Source organism: Mustelus asterias, chromosome 20 (genome assembly GCF_964213995.1).
Source record: "Mustelus asterias chromosome 20, sMusAst1.hap1.1, whole genome shotgun sequence".
Lineage (NCBI taxonomy): Eukaryota > Metazoa > Chordata > Chondrichthyes > Carcharhiniformes > Triakidae > Mustelus > Mustelus asterias.
In genome coordinates, this window is record NC_135820.1 from 70923320 (window position 1) to 70937820 (window position 14501).

Genomic DNA, 14501 nt, shown 5'->3' on the forward strand with positions numbered 1-14501 from the left:
GCCTGGGTGGGATTGTGGTCGGTGCTGACTCGATGGGCCGAATGGCCTCCTTCTGCACTGTAGGGTTTCTATGATCTATGATCTGAGGGGCGGTTTTGCAAATGCATCGTCGTGTTTCAAGATATTAGGAAGACAAATGGAATGTTGTCATTTCATAGAATCCCTACAGTGCGGAAGTTAAAGCTGAAGTTTATTTATTAAACTTTAAACAGGCGGCATGGTGGCACAGTGGGTGAGCACTGCTGCCTCACAACGCCAGGGACCTGGGTTCGATTCCCGGCTTGGGTCACTGTCTGTGTGGAGTCTGCACATTCTCCCCGTGTCTGTGTGGGTTTCCTCCAGGTGTTCCAATTTCTTTCCACAGTCCAAAGATGTGCAGGTTAGGTGGATTGGCCACGATAAATTGCTCCTTAGTGTCAGGGGGGACTACCTAGGTTAAATGCCTGGGGTTATGGGTTAGGGCTTGAATGGGTTTGTGGTCAATATAGACTTGATGGGCCGAATGGCCTCCTTCTGCACTGTAGGATTCTATGACCATCCCAACAGTTTACATCTTACAGTCCCCCCTTACAGACCTGTCTTCCCGATTCGTTTTCCATGAAATCAAACAGCATTAATATGAATAGAATCATAGAATCCCTACAGTGCAGAAGGAGGCCTTTTGGTCCATCAAGCCTGCACCGACAACAATCCCACCCAGGTACTATTCCCATAACCCCACATATTAACCCGCCTAGTCACCCTGAAGCTAAGAGGAAATTTAAAATTTCTAATCAACCTAACCCGCACATCTTTGGACTGTGGGAGGAAACCGGGGCACCCGGAGGAAACCCACGCAGACACGGGGAGAATGTGCAGACTCCACACAGACAGTGACCTGAGGCCCGAATTGAACCCGGGTCCCATCACCACCCCCTGGGTAAAACAGTTTCCCCTTCATATCCCCCCTAAACCGCCTAAAGATAGAATGAGACTGTTAGTGCAGGGAAGGTGGTAAAAGAGGGGGAGGTGTGGCATTGTTAGTCAAGGACAGTATTACGGTGGCAGAAAGGACATTCGAAGAGGACTCGTCTACTGAGGTAGTTTGGGCTGAGGTTAGAAACAGGAAAGGAGAGGTCACCCTGTTGGGAGTTTTTTTATAGACCTCCGAAAAGTTCCAGAGATGTAGAGGAAAAGATTGCAAAGATGATTCTGGATAGGAGCGAAAGTAACAGGGTAGTTGTACTAGGGGGACTTTAACTTTACAAATATTGACTGGAAAAGCTATAGTTCGAGTACTTTAGAGGGGTCGGTTTTTGTCCAATGTGTGCAGGAAGGCTTCCTGACGCAGTATGTAGATAGACCAACAAGAGGCGAGGCCACATTGGATTTGGTACTGGGTAATGAACCAGGCCCGGTGTTAGATTTGGAGGTAAGGGAGCAGTTTGGTGACAGTGACCACAATTCGATTACATTTACTTTAGCAATGGAAAAGGATAGGTATATACCAAAGGGCAAGAGTTATAGCTGGGGGAAAGGAAATTATGATGCGATTAGGCGAGATTTAGCTGGCATAGGTTGGGGAAGGAAACTGCAGGGGATGGGCACAATTGTAATGTGGAACTTGTTCAAGGAACAGCTACTACGCGTCCTTGATAAATATGTACCTGTCAGGCAGGGAGGAAGCAGACGTGTGAGGGAACCGTGGTTTACTAAGGAGGTTGATGAAGAATTTGAGGGTGGTGGGTTGAATGCTGAATGTCAGCAGCATGACTAATGAAGCTGGCCCGCTATGCGTATGGATACGCCACCCAGTTGCAGCAGACGGCATGGTGGCACAGTAGTTAGCACTGCTGCCTTGCAGCATCAGGGACCCGGGTTCAATACCGGCTTCGGGTCACTGTCTGTGTGGAGTTTGCACATTCTCCCCATGTCTGCCTGGGTTTCCTCCGGGTGCTCCAGTTTCCTCCCACATAGAATCATAGAATCCCTACAGTAGAGAAGGAGGCCATTCAGCCCATCGAGTCTGCGCTGACCACATTGTCATACTAGCCCTATTCCCGTAACCCCACACATCGACCCATTGAGTCTGCACCGACCTACCCAGACCCTAACCCTGTAACACCATGCATTTACCCCACCAATCCACTGAACCTGCACATCTTTGGACGCTGAGGAGCAATTTAGCATTAGGCCAATCCACCTAACCCTCACATCTTTGAATTGTGGGAGGAAATTGGAGCACCCGGAGGAAACCCCGGCAGACATGGGGAGAAAGTGCAAACTCTTCACAGGCAGTGACCAAGATTGGAATTGAACCCGGGTCCCTGGCGCTGTGGGGCAGTAGTGCTAACCACTGTGCCACCGTGCCGCCCCCACATGCGGATTAGGTTACTTGGCCATGCTAAATTGACCTTTAGTATCAGGGAGATTAGCAGGGTAAATATAAGGGCCTGGGTGGATTGGTGCAGACTCAATGGGCCGAATGGCCTCCTTCTGCACTGTCGGGATTCTATGATTCAAATGTGATGCAGGCTGGTGGGGGCAAAGTTAGAATCTTGTGACAATCCTCAAGGTAACCATGCAGCTGTGTAAGGTGATGGATGCATGTGGCGAGTGGGTGGGGTACCATATCACTTACCTTGTGACGGTCCCACCTCTTGCCCCTGTCTGGTTTGGACTTGACGAGAGGTGGCGACCCTTACATGTGTGCCCATCACTTGGTCACAGTGCCAATCTCCCCATGACCAATAATGAATACCCTCAACACTTGAAATAGATCAGAGTCAGGAGCTCAGCATTGACAAAACACACAAGTAGTTGGAGATGCAACAGGTGGTAACTGTTTCCCCCTTCCTCTTAAAATTGTTTAGGTCTTGGGAGCTCGTCACTTGCCAAAGAACGGCAGAGGCATAACTTCTCCGTTTGTAGAGGTGGAGGTCTGTGGAGCTGACTACGATAACTGCAAATACAAGACCGAGATTGTAGGTAAGAATATCTTCTTTAATTCTGATCCTGAGACAGTGAAGGCCTCACCTCAGTTACTGTGCTAACTCGCTCAGTGATATTGATGTCACCTATTCACCATTTCAATTTTTTCGCTACTCTGTGGCGTAGCTGCTAATGTGGACGGCAGTGTGGCATGGTGGCACAGTGGTTAGCACTGCTGCCTCACAGCGCCAGGGACCTGGGTTCAATTCCGGCCTCAGGTCACTATCTGTGTGGAGTCTGCATGTTCTCCCCGTGTCTGCGTGGGTTTCCTCCGGGGGCTCCTGTTTCCTCCCACAGTCCAAAGATGTGCGGGTTAGGTTGATTGGCCATGCTAAATTGACCCTAGTATCAGGGGATTAGCAGGGTAAATATGTGGGGTTACGGGAATAGGGCCTGGGTGGGATTGTGGTCGGTGCAGACTCGATGGGCTGACTGGCCTCCTTCTGCACTGTAGGAATTGTATGACTTCCGATAAAAAGCCATTCAATGGCACAGAACTTGAATATTGCTGAAAAGAAAGACGTGTCGAAGCTTCTTGTTTTGCACTCATCAGGGCACTTCACAAGAATGCTAGTCTAAGGAGAAAACAACAATTTATACCTAATGAGAAGAGAATGCTGATGGGTTGGCAATTGGTTGGGGCGTTGCCTTGGAGAATGCACCAGTGATGATGACTGACAACTGCCAAGCATTGTTTGAAATTTAAACTAGACAGTTTGACGCTGATTGGTCAAAACATTGCCCATAGGAATGAGTCAGCGAATGGCTGTCACTTATATTGTTTAGCTGAAACAGGCGCAATGTGTGTACCTGCTTTTCTGTCTGCAAAGAACAGGGCCCTGTTAATGAATATATGCAACTTCCAGTACATGCAAATGTGCCACATTGCGAGCACGACTGAGAATTTTATATTGGTTGTCAGTGTAAATGGTTCCCCTCCAGTTGCTTGTTAGACCATCTGTTGGCCCTTCCAATCACCCTCCATATCTCCAGTGTTACAGGAGGTATTTGTATGTCATTTGCTGAGTGCAGAGAGGCAATGTTATAGTGGCAATGTCAACGGACAAGTATTCCAGAGGCCCAGGCCGATGCTCTGAGCGTATGAGTTCAAATCCCACTGTGGGAGTTGGTGGAATTTAAATTCAATGAATTAATAATTCTGGATTTGAAAGCTAGACCCAGCAATGGTGTACATGAAACCATTATCGATTGTCGTTAAAAAAAAACCCCAACAGGGTCATTAAATTCATTTAGCAGGTGGGTGGTGGGGGCCTGGAAGGCATTGCCAAGTGAGGTGGTTGAGGCAGACTCGGTAGTGACATTAAAGACTTATCTGGATAGACACATGAACAGATGGGGAATAGAGGGATACAGGCGGTTAGTCTAGTAGGACATTGTGTGCAGTTTTGGTCTCCTTTTCTGAGGAAGGATGTTCTTGCTCTCGAGGGAATGCAGCGAAGGTTTACCAGGCTGATTCCGGGGAGTTCAGACGAATGAGGGGGGATCTCATAAGAGACTTATAAAATTCTAACAGGACTAGACAGGGTAGATACAGGGAGGATGTTCCCGATGGTGGGGGAGTCCAGAACCAGGGGTCACAGTCTGAGGATTTGGGTAGACCATTTAGGATGGAGATGAGGAGACATTTCTTCACCCAAAGAGTGGTGAGCCTGTGGAATTCATTACCACAGGAAGTAGTTGATGCCAAAACACTGAATGTATTCAAGAGGCAGCTGAATATGGCACTTGGGGCGAACGGGATCAAAGGTTATGGGGAGAAAGCAGGATTAGGCTATTGAGTTGGACGATCAGCCATGATTGTAATGAATGGCGGAGCAGGCTCGAAGGGCCGAATGGCCTCCTCCTGCTCCTATCTTCTATGTTTCTATGACAATGTGAGTCAGCACAGGCTTGGAGGACCGAAGGGCCTGTTCCTGTGTTGTAATGTTCTTTGTTCTTTGAAAGCAGGTGGAATTTTGCTTTGAAGTCTGAATTCAGAGTGAATCTTGTCATTGTTGAATTTGGTGCTACAGTGTGAGGAGTGAAGAACAACAACTTGCATTTTTATAGCACCTTTAATGGTAGTAAAATTTCTACAGGCATTTCAACAGGATTTGACAAGAGTGACCTCAGGAAATGTTAGGCCTGATGACAAAAGCTTGGTCCAAGAGGTGGGTTTTAAGGAGAGGGAATTGGGGAGAGAATTCCAGAGCCGTGAATCTCAGCAACTTGAAGGCACAGCGGCCAATGTAGAATCGGGCAGGTCAGGAGGGCCCAAGAGGCTGGGACTGAAAATGCAAAGCTCAGTGAACCCAGCTTCCCGCAGCTGCTAAAACTCTTATTTCTCCTGGTGTAAAGCAGTTGAAAGTGACCCGTTCTGTTTTTCCATTTCAGCGGTGAATGGGTTAAATCCCACATGGACGGCAAAGCCCTTCTCCATCCACATCAGTAACCCGGAGTTCAGCTTCTTGCGGTTTGTTGTCTATGAGGAGGATGTGTTCAGCGACCAGAACTTCCTGGCAGAAGCAACCTTCCCTGTCAAAGCCATAAGGACGGGTAAAGCAAAGAAAAATGTTCTCTCCTCCCCGTTCCACGTCTGTCCCTTGTCCTGTTTTACCCCCCCATCCGCTTTTAACCACCTGTCCCCTTTGTGTTATTTTGGTCGCCGTCCCTTGTGTGGCTTGGTGGCCCACGCCCCACGTTCTCCCGCTCTGCGTTCCTCCTTCTTCCATCTTTAACCATTCGTCGCTGGTGTTGCTTTGCCATCCACTCCTTGGGCAGAATTTGACCTGTGTTTGGCAGCAGGCAAGAAAAGCGGTGTTGAAGCCACTGGCACCAACAGCAACTTTCTCTGCCATATCATTGGGTATCCAAGAAGGGCACGGAGTACCTCCCCAACCCCGCATCTCACCCCCAATGATACACCCACCTCAGTTCCTCTGGGAGGTCTACCCACCAGGTACATGCCATGGGAGATCAGTCATAATTCGCATAGATCTGCCCACATGCCCTCGTGAATGGATTTCCTTATGGGGAGAGGGAGATGATTCAGGTGTAGAGGCCTGATAATTATATGTAAATATATTATAATGAATGTCAGGGGCCAAGGACAGTCATGTCATGCTTTATATCAGCGTGATTTGGACATAGAATCCCTACAGTGCAGAAGGAGACCATTCGGCCCATCGGGCCTGCCTCGACAACAATCCCACCCAGGCCCTATTCCCGTAACCCCATGTATTTACCCTGCTAATCTCCTTGAGACTTAGGGGCAATTTAGCATGGCCAATCAACCTAACCCGCGCATCTTCGGACTGTGGGAGAAAACCGGAGCACCCGGAGGAAGCCCACGCAGACACAGGGAGAACGTGCAGACTCTGCACAGGCAGTGACCCAAGCCGGGAATCGAACCCAGGTCCCCGGCGCTGTGAGGCAGCAGCGCTAACCATTGTGCTGCTGTGAATGTTGGGAGCCGAGGGACAATCATGTCACGCCTTTACCTCAGCATGATTTGGACATCTGGTAAGATCTTTCGCTCTCACCTGATGAGAACAGAAGTGGAAAATCACCCCCCTCTCCCCCACTCCTTGTGTTGCTTCACTGGCCTTTCCCAAGTGGGTTTTACCCTCCAGTTCCTAGGTTCCATTACCTATCCTCATGTCCCCCTTCCCCAGCGCCCTGTCTCTTTCTCTCCCCCGAAGCCCCCGCGCCCCCGTACTATTTCTCTTGTAATGCTCATTCTTTCACCATGGTCTTTCACATTGACTCAGGTTACAGGTCCGTGCCATTGAAGAACAGTTACAGCGAGGACCTTGAGTTGGCAGCATTGATGATCCATCTGGAGGTCTTGGAGTCGATGATAAGGGTAAGACGGACTGACTATTCAACTCACTTTGTCCGAAGTGTAACTGAGGGACTGTGTGTGTGTGTGTGTATGTGTAAGTGTACGTGTGAGTGTATGTGTGTGTGTGTACATGTGTTTGTGTGAGTGTACATGTGAGTATATGTGTGTGTTTGTGTACCCGTGTGTGTGTGTGTGTGTATATATACGTGTGTACGTGTGTGTGTGTGTGTGTGCGTGTGAGTGTATATATGTGTGTACGTGTGTGTGTATACGTGTGTACATGTGTGTGTGTGGGTATGTGTGTGTGTGTGTGTGCGTGTGAGTGTATATGTGTGTACGTGTGTGTGTGGGTATGTGTCTGTGTGTGAGTGTATATACGTGTGTACGTGTGTGTGTGTGGGTATGTGTGTGTGTGTGCGTGTGAGTGTATATGTGTATGTACATGGTGGCACAGTGGTGAGCACTGCTGCCTCACAAAGCCAGGGACCTGTGTTCAATTCCAGCCTCGGGTGACTGTGCAGAGTTTGCATGTTCTCCCCGTGTCTGCGTGGGTTTCCTCCGGGTGCCCCACACCCCCCCATCCCTTCGCGCCTCACCACCACCACAATTTCAGGGGCACTCTTCCCCCTCTCCTGCTCCCCCACCACTGCCGCTATCTCAAGGACACGCTCCCCCCCCTCCTCAGGCATCAGCCCTCCCCACCACAGATAAGGGGAACCCCTCCCATGGCGCTCCCCAGAGAGATGACCCCTGGCATGGTGTTGGCACTGTGCCGGCAGGGGGGGATATACTCACCTCGACACCCCCCCCCGGCGGGTTCCCCGTGACCGTTTCCCGTCTTCACAAACCGGTTGTGAACTCCGGCGAAGTTTCGGTATTCTATTTTAACGACTATTCTCGTTACCAGGAAAACGGCGACACTGTTCTGTCCCCTTCGAATCCGTCCCTTCGGGAGCGCGGCGCTGACCATACCGGCCAGCTGCTGGCCTACAGGGGCAGGGAGGGGTCCTTCGATAACCGATACCAGCAGGAGGATCTGCGGCTTTTCCAAGAACAGCAACAGGATCACACGGAGACCAGAGAGAGACGGTAAAGCTGTTCCGCTTTGAAGTGTAACCATAACCCATGAAGGGAACCAACTGGCCAATGGCCCTGTCAAGATGGTGGTGTAACGGCAATGTCACAGGGCTAGTAATCCAGAGGCTCAGGCCGTGAGGGCATGGGTTCAAATCCCACCAGGCTGCTGGTGATATATAAATTCAGCTACTGAATCTGGTATTATAAAGCCAGTCTCAATGGTGAGCATGATGCATGACTATCACGATTGTTGTAAAAAACCCATCTGGTTCACCAATATCCTTTGCGGAAGGAAATCTGCCATCCTTACCTGGTCTGGCCTACATGTGACTCCAGATCCACAGCAATGTGCTTGATAAAGTTTATTTATTAGTCACAAGTAGGCTTACATTAACACTGCAATGAAGTTACTGTGAAAACCCCCCTAGTCGCCACACTCTGGCGCCTGTTCGGGTACACTGAGGGAGAATTTAGCATAGCCAATGCACCTAACCAGCACATCTTTTGGACTGTGGGAGGAAACCAGAGCACCTGGAGGAAACCCACGCAGACACAGGGGAAGAACATGCAGACTCTGCACAGACTGTGACCCAAGTCGGGAATCGAACCCTGGTCCCCGGCACTGTGAGGCAGCATTGTTAACCACTGTGCCACCATGCCCTTATTCAAGGGCATTTAGGGATAGGCCTTGCCAGCAACACCTATGTCCCATGAAAGAAGATGGAAGACTATAAATATCATCCAGTGTCTCAGCACAGAGGAGGCAAATTCAACACATGTTGACAGTGCGAACACTTTGAGAAGACGAACTAATTAGTCCCACTCACCTCTTTTCCCACAGCCTTGTGAATCTTTCCTTCTCAAGATTAAATCCAATTACCTCACGATCAGCAAACTGAGCACAGACTGAAAATCAAACCTGTTGCTTTGGTTGCCAAGTGTCTGAATATTATCCAGACAAGTCAGTTTTAGTATTTTTAGCCAAGGTGTGATTTTTTTTCTTTAACCAATGGCTGGATGCGTTGTGATGAGCTGGGTCGATAATGTGATTGCAATCACCTGGATCACCATGATACCCTCCCCCATGTTCAGGGAGTCTTGTTGCCATGGCGACGTGACCCTTTCAGCATTAATGGAGAAGGTTTGAGTCAGAGGTTAACACTCCGCACGGAGGCCTGAGAAATCAGCAGAAAAGCAGGACACTAATTTAGCACTAGATTAATTTAGCACAAGAAGGACATTAATTTAGCACGATACAAGCATTGTGCTCACGCTGTCTGCACTCATCTAGGAGAAACTTTTTTCCCAGGGTGGAAGAGACAAGGGGGCAGAGGTTTAAGGTGCGAGGGGCAAGGTTTAAAGGAGATGTACAAGGCAAGATTTTTTACACAGAGTGTGGTGGGTGCCTGGAACTTGCTGCCAGGGGAGGCAGTGGAAGCAGATACGATAGTGACTTTTAAGGGGCGTCTGGACAAATACGTGAATAGGATGGGAATAGAGGGATATGGTCCCCAAAAGGGTAGGGGGTTTTAGTTCAGACGGGCAGCATGGTCGGTGCAGGCTTGGAGGGCCGAAGGACCTGTTCCTGTGCTGTAATTTTCTTTGTTCTTTGTTCTAAACCTTTGGCCTGAGTCGGAGGGAGAAGGTTTTACCAACTCCGGCTCAACGTATGACGTCCCACCTCAAAACCTCCCCCACCCAGTCAAACATCTTTTCTCTCCCTCGCTAATATTTTTAAATCCAATGTGTAAAAGCGTTGGAAGATTGGAATTCTAATCAAAAAAGCACTCCAATATTTTTTTAATGCCCCTCTAATTTTTCCCCTGCAAGTTTCCATCCCTGGAGACACCGAGGCAATTCCTGGAGGATTGGCAACACTGGCATCCGGAGGATGAAGCCTGTAGCTGGGGTTGAAACTGAGAATGGCGGCGGGTGGGGGGGGGGGGGGGGGGGGGGGGGGTGGGCGGGAGCAAAGCAAGTGGTAGCCATAGTTACGCAAAGATATGTCACTTTAACATTGGCAAAAGGCAAACAAAAGTTATTATTGTTGAACGGTAATAAACAGTTTAAAAAAAAAATCTAGGAACTTTAAATTGAGGAACTTTTAAAATTTATTCATTCATAGGATGTGGGCATTGCTGGCTAGGCCAACATTTATCGCCCTTGAGAAAGTGGTGGTAAGCTGCCATCTTGAACCGCTGCAGTCCGTGTGGTCTAACTACACCCACTGCGCTGTTAGGGAGGTAGGCCCAGGATTTTGACCCAGCAACAGTGAAGAAAAGACCATGTATTTCAAAGTCAGGATGGCGAGTGGCTTGGAGGGGAACTTCCAAGTGATGGCGCTCCCATGTATCTGCTGTTGCCCTTGTCTTTCTAGGTGGTAGTGGCTGTGGGTTTGGGAGGTGCTGTCTAAGGAGCCTTAGTGAGTTTCTGCAGTGCAACTTGTAGATGGTGTACACACGGCTGCCACTGTGCATCGGGGTCATGGGGGAAGTGAATGTTTATGGATGGGGTGCCGATCAAGCGGGGCTGCTTTGTCCTGGATGGTGTGAGCTTGGTGAGTGTTGTTGGAGCTGCACCCATCCAGGCAAGTGGAGAGTATTCCATCACACTCCTGACTTCTGCCTTGTAGATAGTAGAGAGGGTTTGGGGAGTCAGGAGCTAAGTAACCCACGACAGGATTCTGAACCTCTAATATGCTCTGATAGCCACAAAAAATATGTAGCTAGAACGGTTCTCTTTCTGGTCAATAGTGACCCCTAGGATGTTGATAGTGGAGCGGAGGGGTTCAGGGATGGTAATGCCAGTGAATGCCAAGACTCTCTCTTGCTGATAAATCCTCAGGGCCTGATAATCCACATCCCAGGAGGTGGCTATGGAAATAGTGGATGCATTAGCTGTCATCTTCCAAAATTCTGTAGATCCTGGAACAGTCCCAGCAGATTGGAGAGTGGTAAATGTAACCCCGCTAATTACAAAAGGAGGGAGATAGAAAGCAGGGAATTACAGACCATTTAGCCTAAAATCAGCAGTAGGGAAAATCCTAAAATCTGTTATGAAGGACGTGATAACAGGACACATGGAAAATATCAATGGGATTAGACAAAGTCAGTGTGGATTTATGAAAGGGAAATCATATTTGACAAACCTACTGGAGTTTTGTGAGGATCTAACTAGTAAAATAGATAAGGGAGAGCCAGTAGATGTGGTGTATTTGGATTTTCAGAGAGCTTTTGATAAAGCTTAAGTGGTTAGTGTGCAAAATTAAAGCATGTGGGATTGGGGGTAATATATTGGCACGAAATGATTAGCAGACAGGAAATAGAGAGTGCATATAAATGTACATACGAATTAGGAGCAGGAGTAGGCCACTCGGCCCCTTGAGCCTGTTCTACCTTTCAATAGCATGATGGCTGATCTGCTTGTAACTTTAATCCCACATAAATGGATCATTTTTGGATTGGCAGGCAGAGGCTAGGGGGCTACTGCAGGAATCGGTGTTTGGGCCCCAGCTATTCATGATATAAAGCAATGATTTGGATTTGGGAACCAAATGTAATATTTCCAAGTTTGCTGACGAGGCGAAACTTGATGGGAATGTAGGTGGTGAGGAGGATGTCAAGAGGCTTCAAGGTGATTTAGACAAGTTGAGCGAGTGGGCAAACACATGGCAGATACGGCATAATGTGGATGAATCTGAAGTTATCCACTTCGGATGGAGAAACAGAGTGGCAGAGCATTACTTAAATGGTGAGAGATTGGGAAATGTTGACGTATAAAGGAACCTGGCTCTCCTTGTACACCGGTCACTGAAAGGCAGCGTGCAGGTATAGCAAGCAGTTAGGAAAGAAAATGCTCTGTTAGCCTTCATTGTGAGAGGACTTGAGTACAGGAGCAAGAAAGTCGTACTGCAATTGTACAGGCCTCCTCCTGCTCCTTTTTTTCTATGTTTCTACCTCAAGGGGTATGGGGAGAGAGCAGGAGTATGTTGCTGAGATAGAGGATCAGCCATGATCACACTGAATGGCGGAGCAGGCTCGATGGGCCAAATGGCCTCCTCCAGCCTCTACTTTCTATGCTTTTATCTCAGTCTAACATGTCCAAACCTTTATCCTAAAATCATGCCCCCCCCCTTCCAGCCAGGGGAAACTGCCACTCAGTATCTACCTTGTCAAGCCCCCTTAGAATCTTATATGCTTTGGTCTCCCGGTGTGTATGCAGTTTTACTGATGTTATTATTCCAACATGAAGCCTTTAGAATTTGTGCAATTCTGTTGGTCAGAATATTAGAAAATTCCAGGGTGATGATAGATTTATCAATCCACCAGAGATTACCCCCATATTACTGTAACACAGGAGATTACCCCCATATTACTGTAATACCAGAGATTACCCCCATATTACTGTAATACCAGAGATTACCCCCATGTTACTGTAACACAAGAGATTATCCCCATATTACTGTAACACCAGAGATTACCCCCATATTACTGTAACACCGGAGATTACCCCCATATTACTGTAACACCAGAGATTACCCCCATATTACTGTAATACCAGAGATTACCCCCATGTTACTGTAGCACCAGATATTACCCCCATATTACTGTAACATCAGAGATTACCCCCATATTACTGTAATACCAGAGATTACCCCCATATTACTGTAGCACCAGATATTACCCCCATATTACTGTAACACCAGAGATTACCCCCATATTACTGTAATACCAGAGATTATCCCCATGTTACTGTAACACCAGATATTACCCCCATATTACTGTAGCACTGGAGATTACCCCCATATTACTGTAACACCAGAGATTACCCCCATATTACTGTAACACCAGAGATTATCCCCATATTACTGTAACACCAAAGATTACCCCCATATTACTGTAGCACCGGAGATTTCCCCCATGTTACTGTAACACCAGAGATTACCCCTACATTACTGCAACATTCTCAGTGTAACATCTATGTTTTAAACAGTCAAACATTCACGCCCGCGATCCCCTACCCATTGGATTATTCCAGCCAATTATTATCCTGTGTGAGGATGTGCCTTGTGGTAGCTATTCTAAATTTATTTAAAATCTCGACTAATTTGTTCTTACAATCTGGAAACAACGCCATTTTGTTTCTTTTGTTCAGATTACTGAGAAGAACTCGGATAAGCGGGGATAACAGATGAAGGCTGCTGGAGACGGACTGTGCGGTTGCCCTGTCAGGTCTAAGGACATGGACCGCTGTGATTTGGTTTCTATGGAAACTCTTGCTGCTCTGGCCTATTTCGGGCAGCTTCTCCAGTACGACTCATCATCCTTGTATTCGCCGGAAAGTACATTTTAACTTGGGAATAAGTGACTTTTTTTTTAATGTGCTGTCATAAAAAAAAATAGTTTTAAAGAGAGAAGATTAAAGAAAATTCACATTGGGCAGAGATGGGAAGTGGCCAGTGTAATTACTTTTCAGTTGAAGTGTGCGACTGGCCAGTCATTCATGATCTACTGCTTATTAAACTGTGAGGACTGTTCTTACTTAGAGAACTCGTCAAATATACAAAATGTGTCTGTATTAGTATAATGTAATATAATGGTAAACATGCCTTTCACCCTGGGGCAGAACAAGCGATAGAGTCTGTTTATTAAATTCTTGTTCATGATGTAAGCTTTCGTCCTGCACAATTTATTTGGATTCCCGACATCCTACATAGTGTTCGGAGAAGATGTTGCTGTTAAAAGACTGGGCTACTGGGAGCTTCTGTTCCACAAAGAATGATCGCTGCAGCCATTATCTGGGCATCTCTCTAGATCTATATCTTCTGGCCTTAGTGGTATTATTGCTGGACTATTCATCCAGAAACCCAGCGACCCAGGTTCGAATCCCGCCACGGCAGGTGGCGGAATTTGAATTCAATTCAAAAAAGAAATTCGGGGATTAAGAATCTACTGACGACCGTGAAACCATTGTCGGGAAAACCCCATCTGGTTCACTAATGTTCTTTCGGGAAGGAAATCCGCCGTCCTTTCCTGGTCTGGCCGACATGTGATGCAGCAAAAAACAGGAAAATGCTGGAAAATCTCAGCAGGTCTGACAGCATCTGTGGAGAGAGAATGGAGCCAACGTTTTGAGTCTAGATGACCCTTCGTCAGAGCCCATTGCTGTGATGCCTCAGTGTGCTTGACTCTCAGAAACGCTGCCCTCTAAAATAGCCGAGCAAGCCACCTAGTTCAAGGGCAACTAGGGCTGGGCATTAAATGCTGGCCAGCCAGCGATGCCCATGTCCCACAAACGAATAAAAAAAAATCCCAAAGGGACAAAAAAACCTATGCAGAGCTCTGTGCTGTAACGGCCTGGTACCTCGGTGACGAACCTAGGACTGGCTTGGACGTGAAGTTCCCCTGATGCAGGAGCATCCAGGCATGCAAACAAGACAGTTCACAGAATCCTACAACACAGAAAGAGACCATCCAGCCCATTCTGCCTGTGGCAGCTCCCTGAAAGAACTATCCAATTTCCCCATATCCCTGCAATAGTTTTTATCCTCAACCACCCATCCGGTGTTCTTTAAGGCAGTGCATCATTCCCCAGGGCAATGCCCTGACCA

The 14501-nt window shown here is 47.7% G+C and overlaps 1 protein-coding gene across 1 annotated transcript in view; it reads left to right on the forward strand.

The window, feature by feature from the left end:
* plcg1 (phospholipase C, gamma 1) overlaps nucleotides 1-13554 on the forward strand; it is a 586083-nt gene extending 572529 nt beyond the window's left edge. The window contains exons 29-33 of the mRNA XM_078236798.1: nucleotides 2853-2967; nucleotides 5365-5526; nucleotides 6741-6835; nucleotides 7722-7903; nucleotides 13046-13554. Coding sequence (XP_078092924.1) covers nucleotides 2853-2967; nucleotides 5365-5526; nucleotides 6741-6835; nucleotides 7722-7903; nucleotides 13046-13085 — 594 coding nt within the window. The 3' untranslated portion in view covers nucleotides 13086-13554. The remainder of the gene's footprint in view (nucleotides 1-2852; nucleotides 2968-5364; nucleotides 5527-6740; nucleotides 6836-7721; nucleotides 7904-13045) is intronic.
* The last annotated feature ends 947 nt before the right edge of the window (nucleotides 13555-14501 follow it).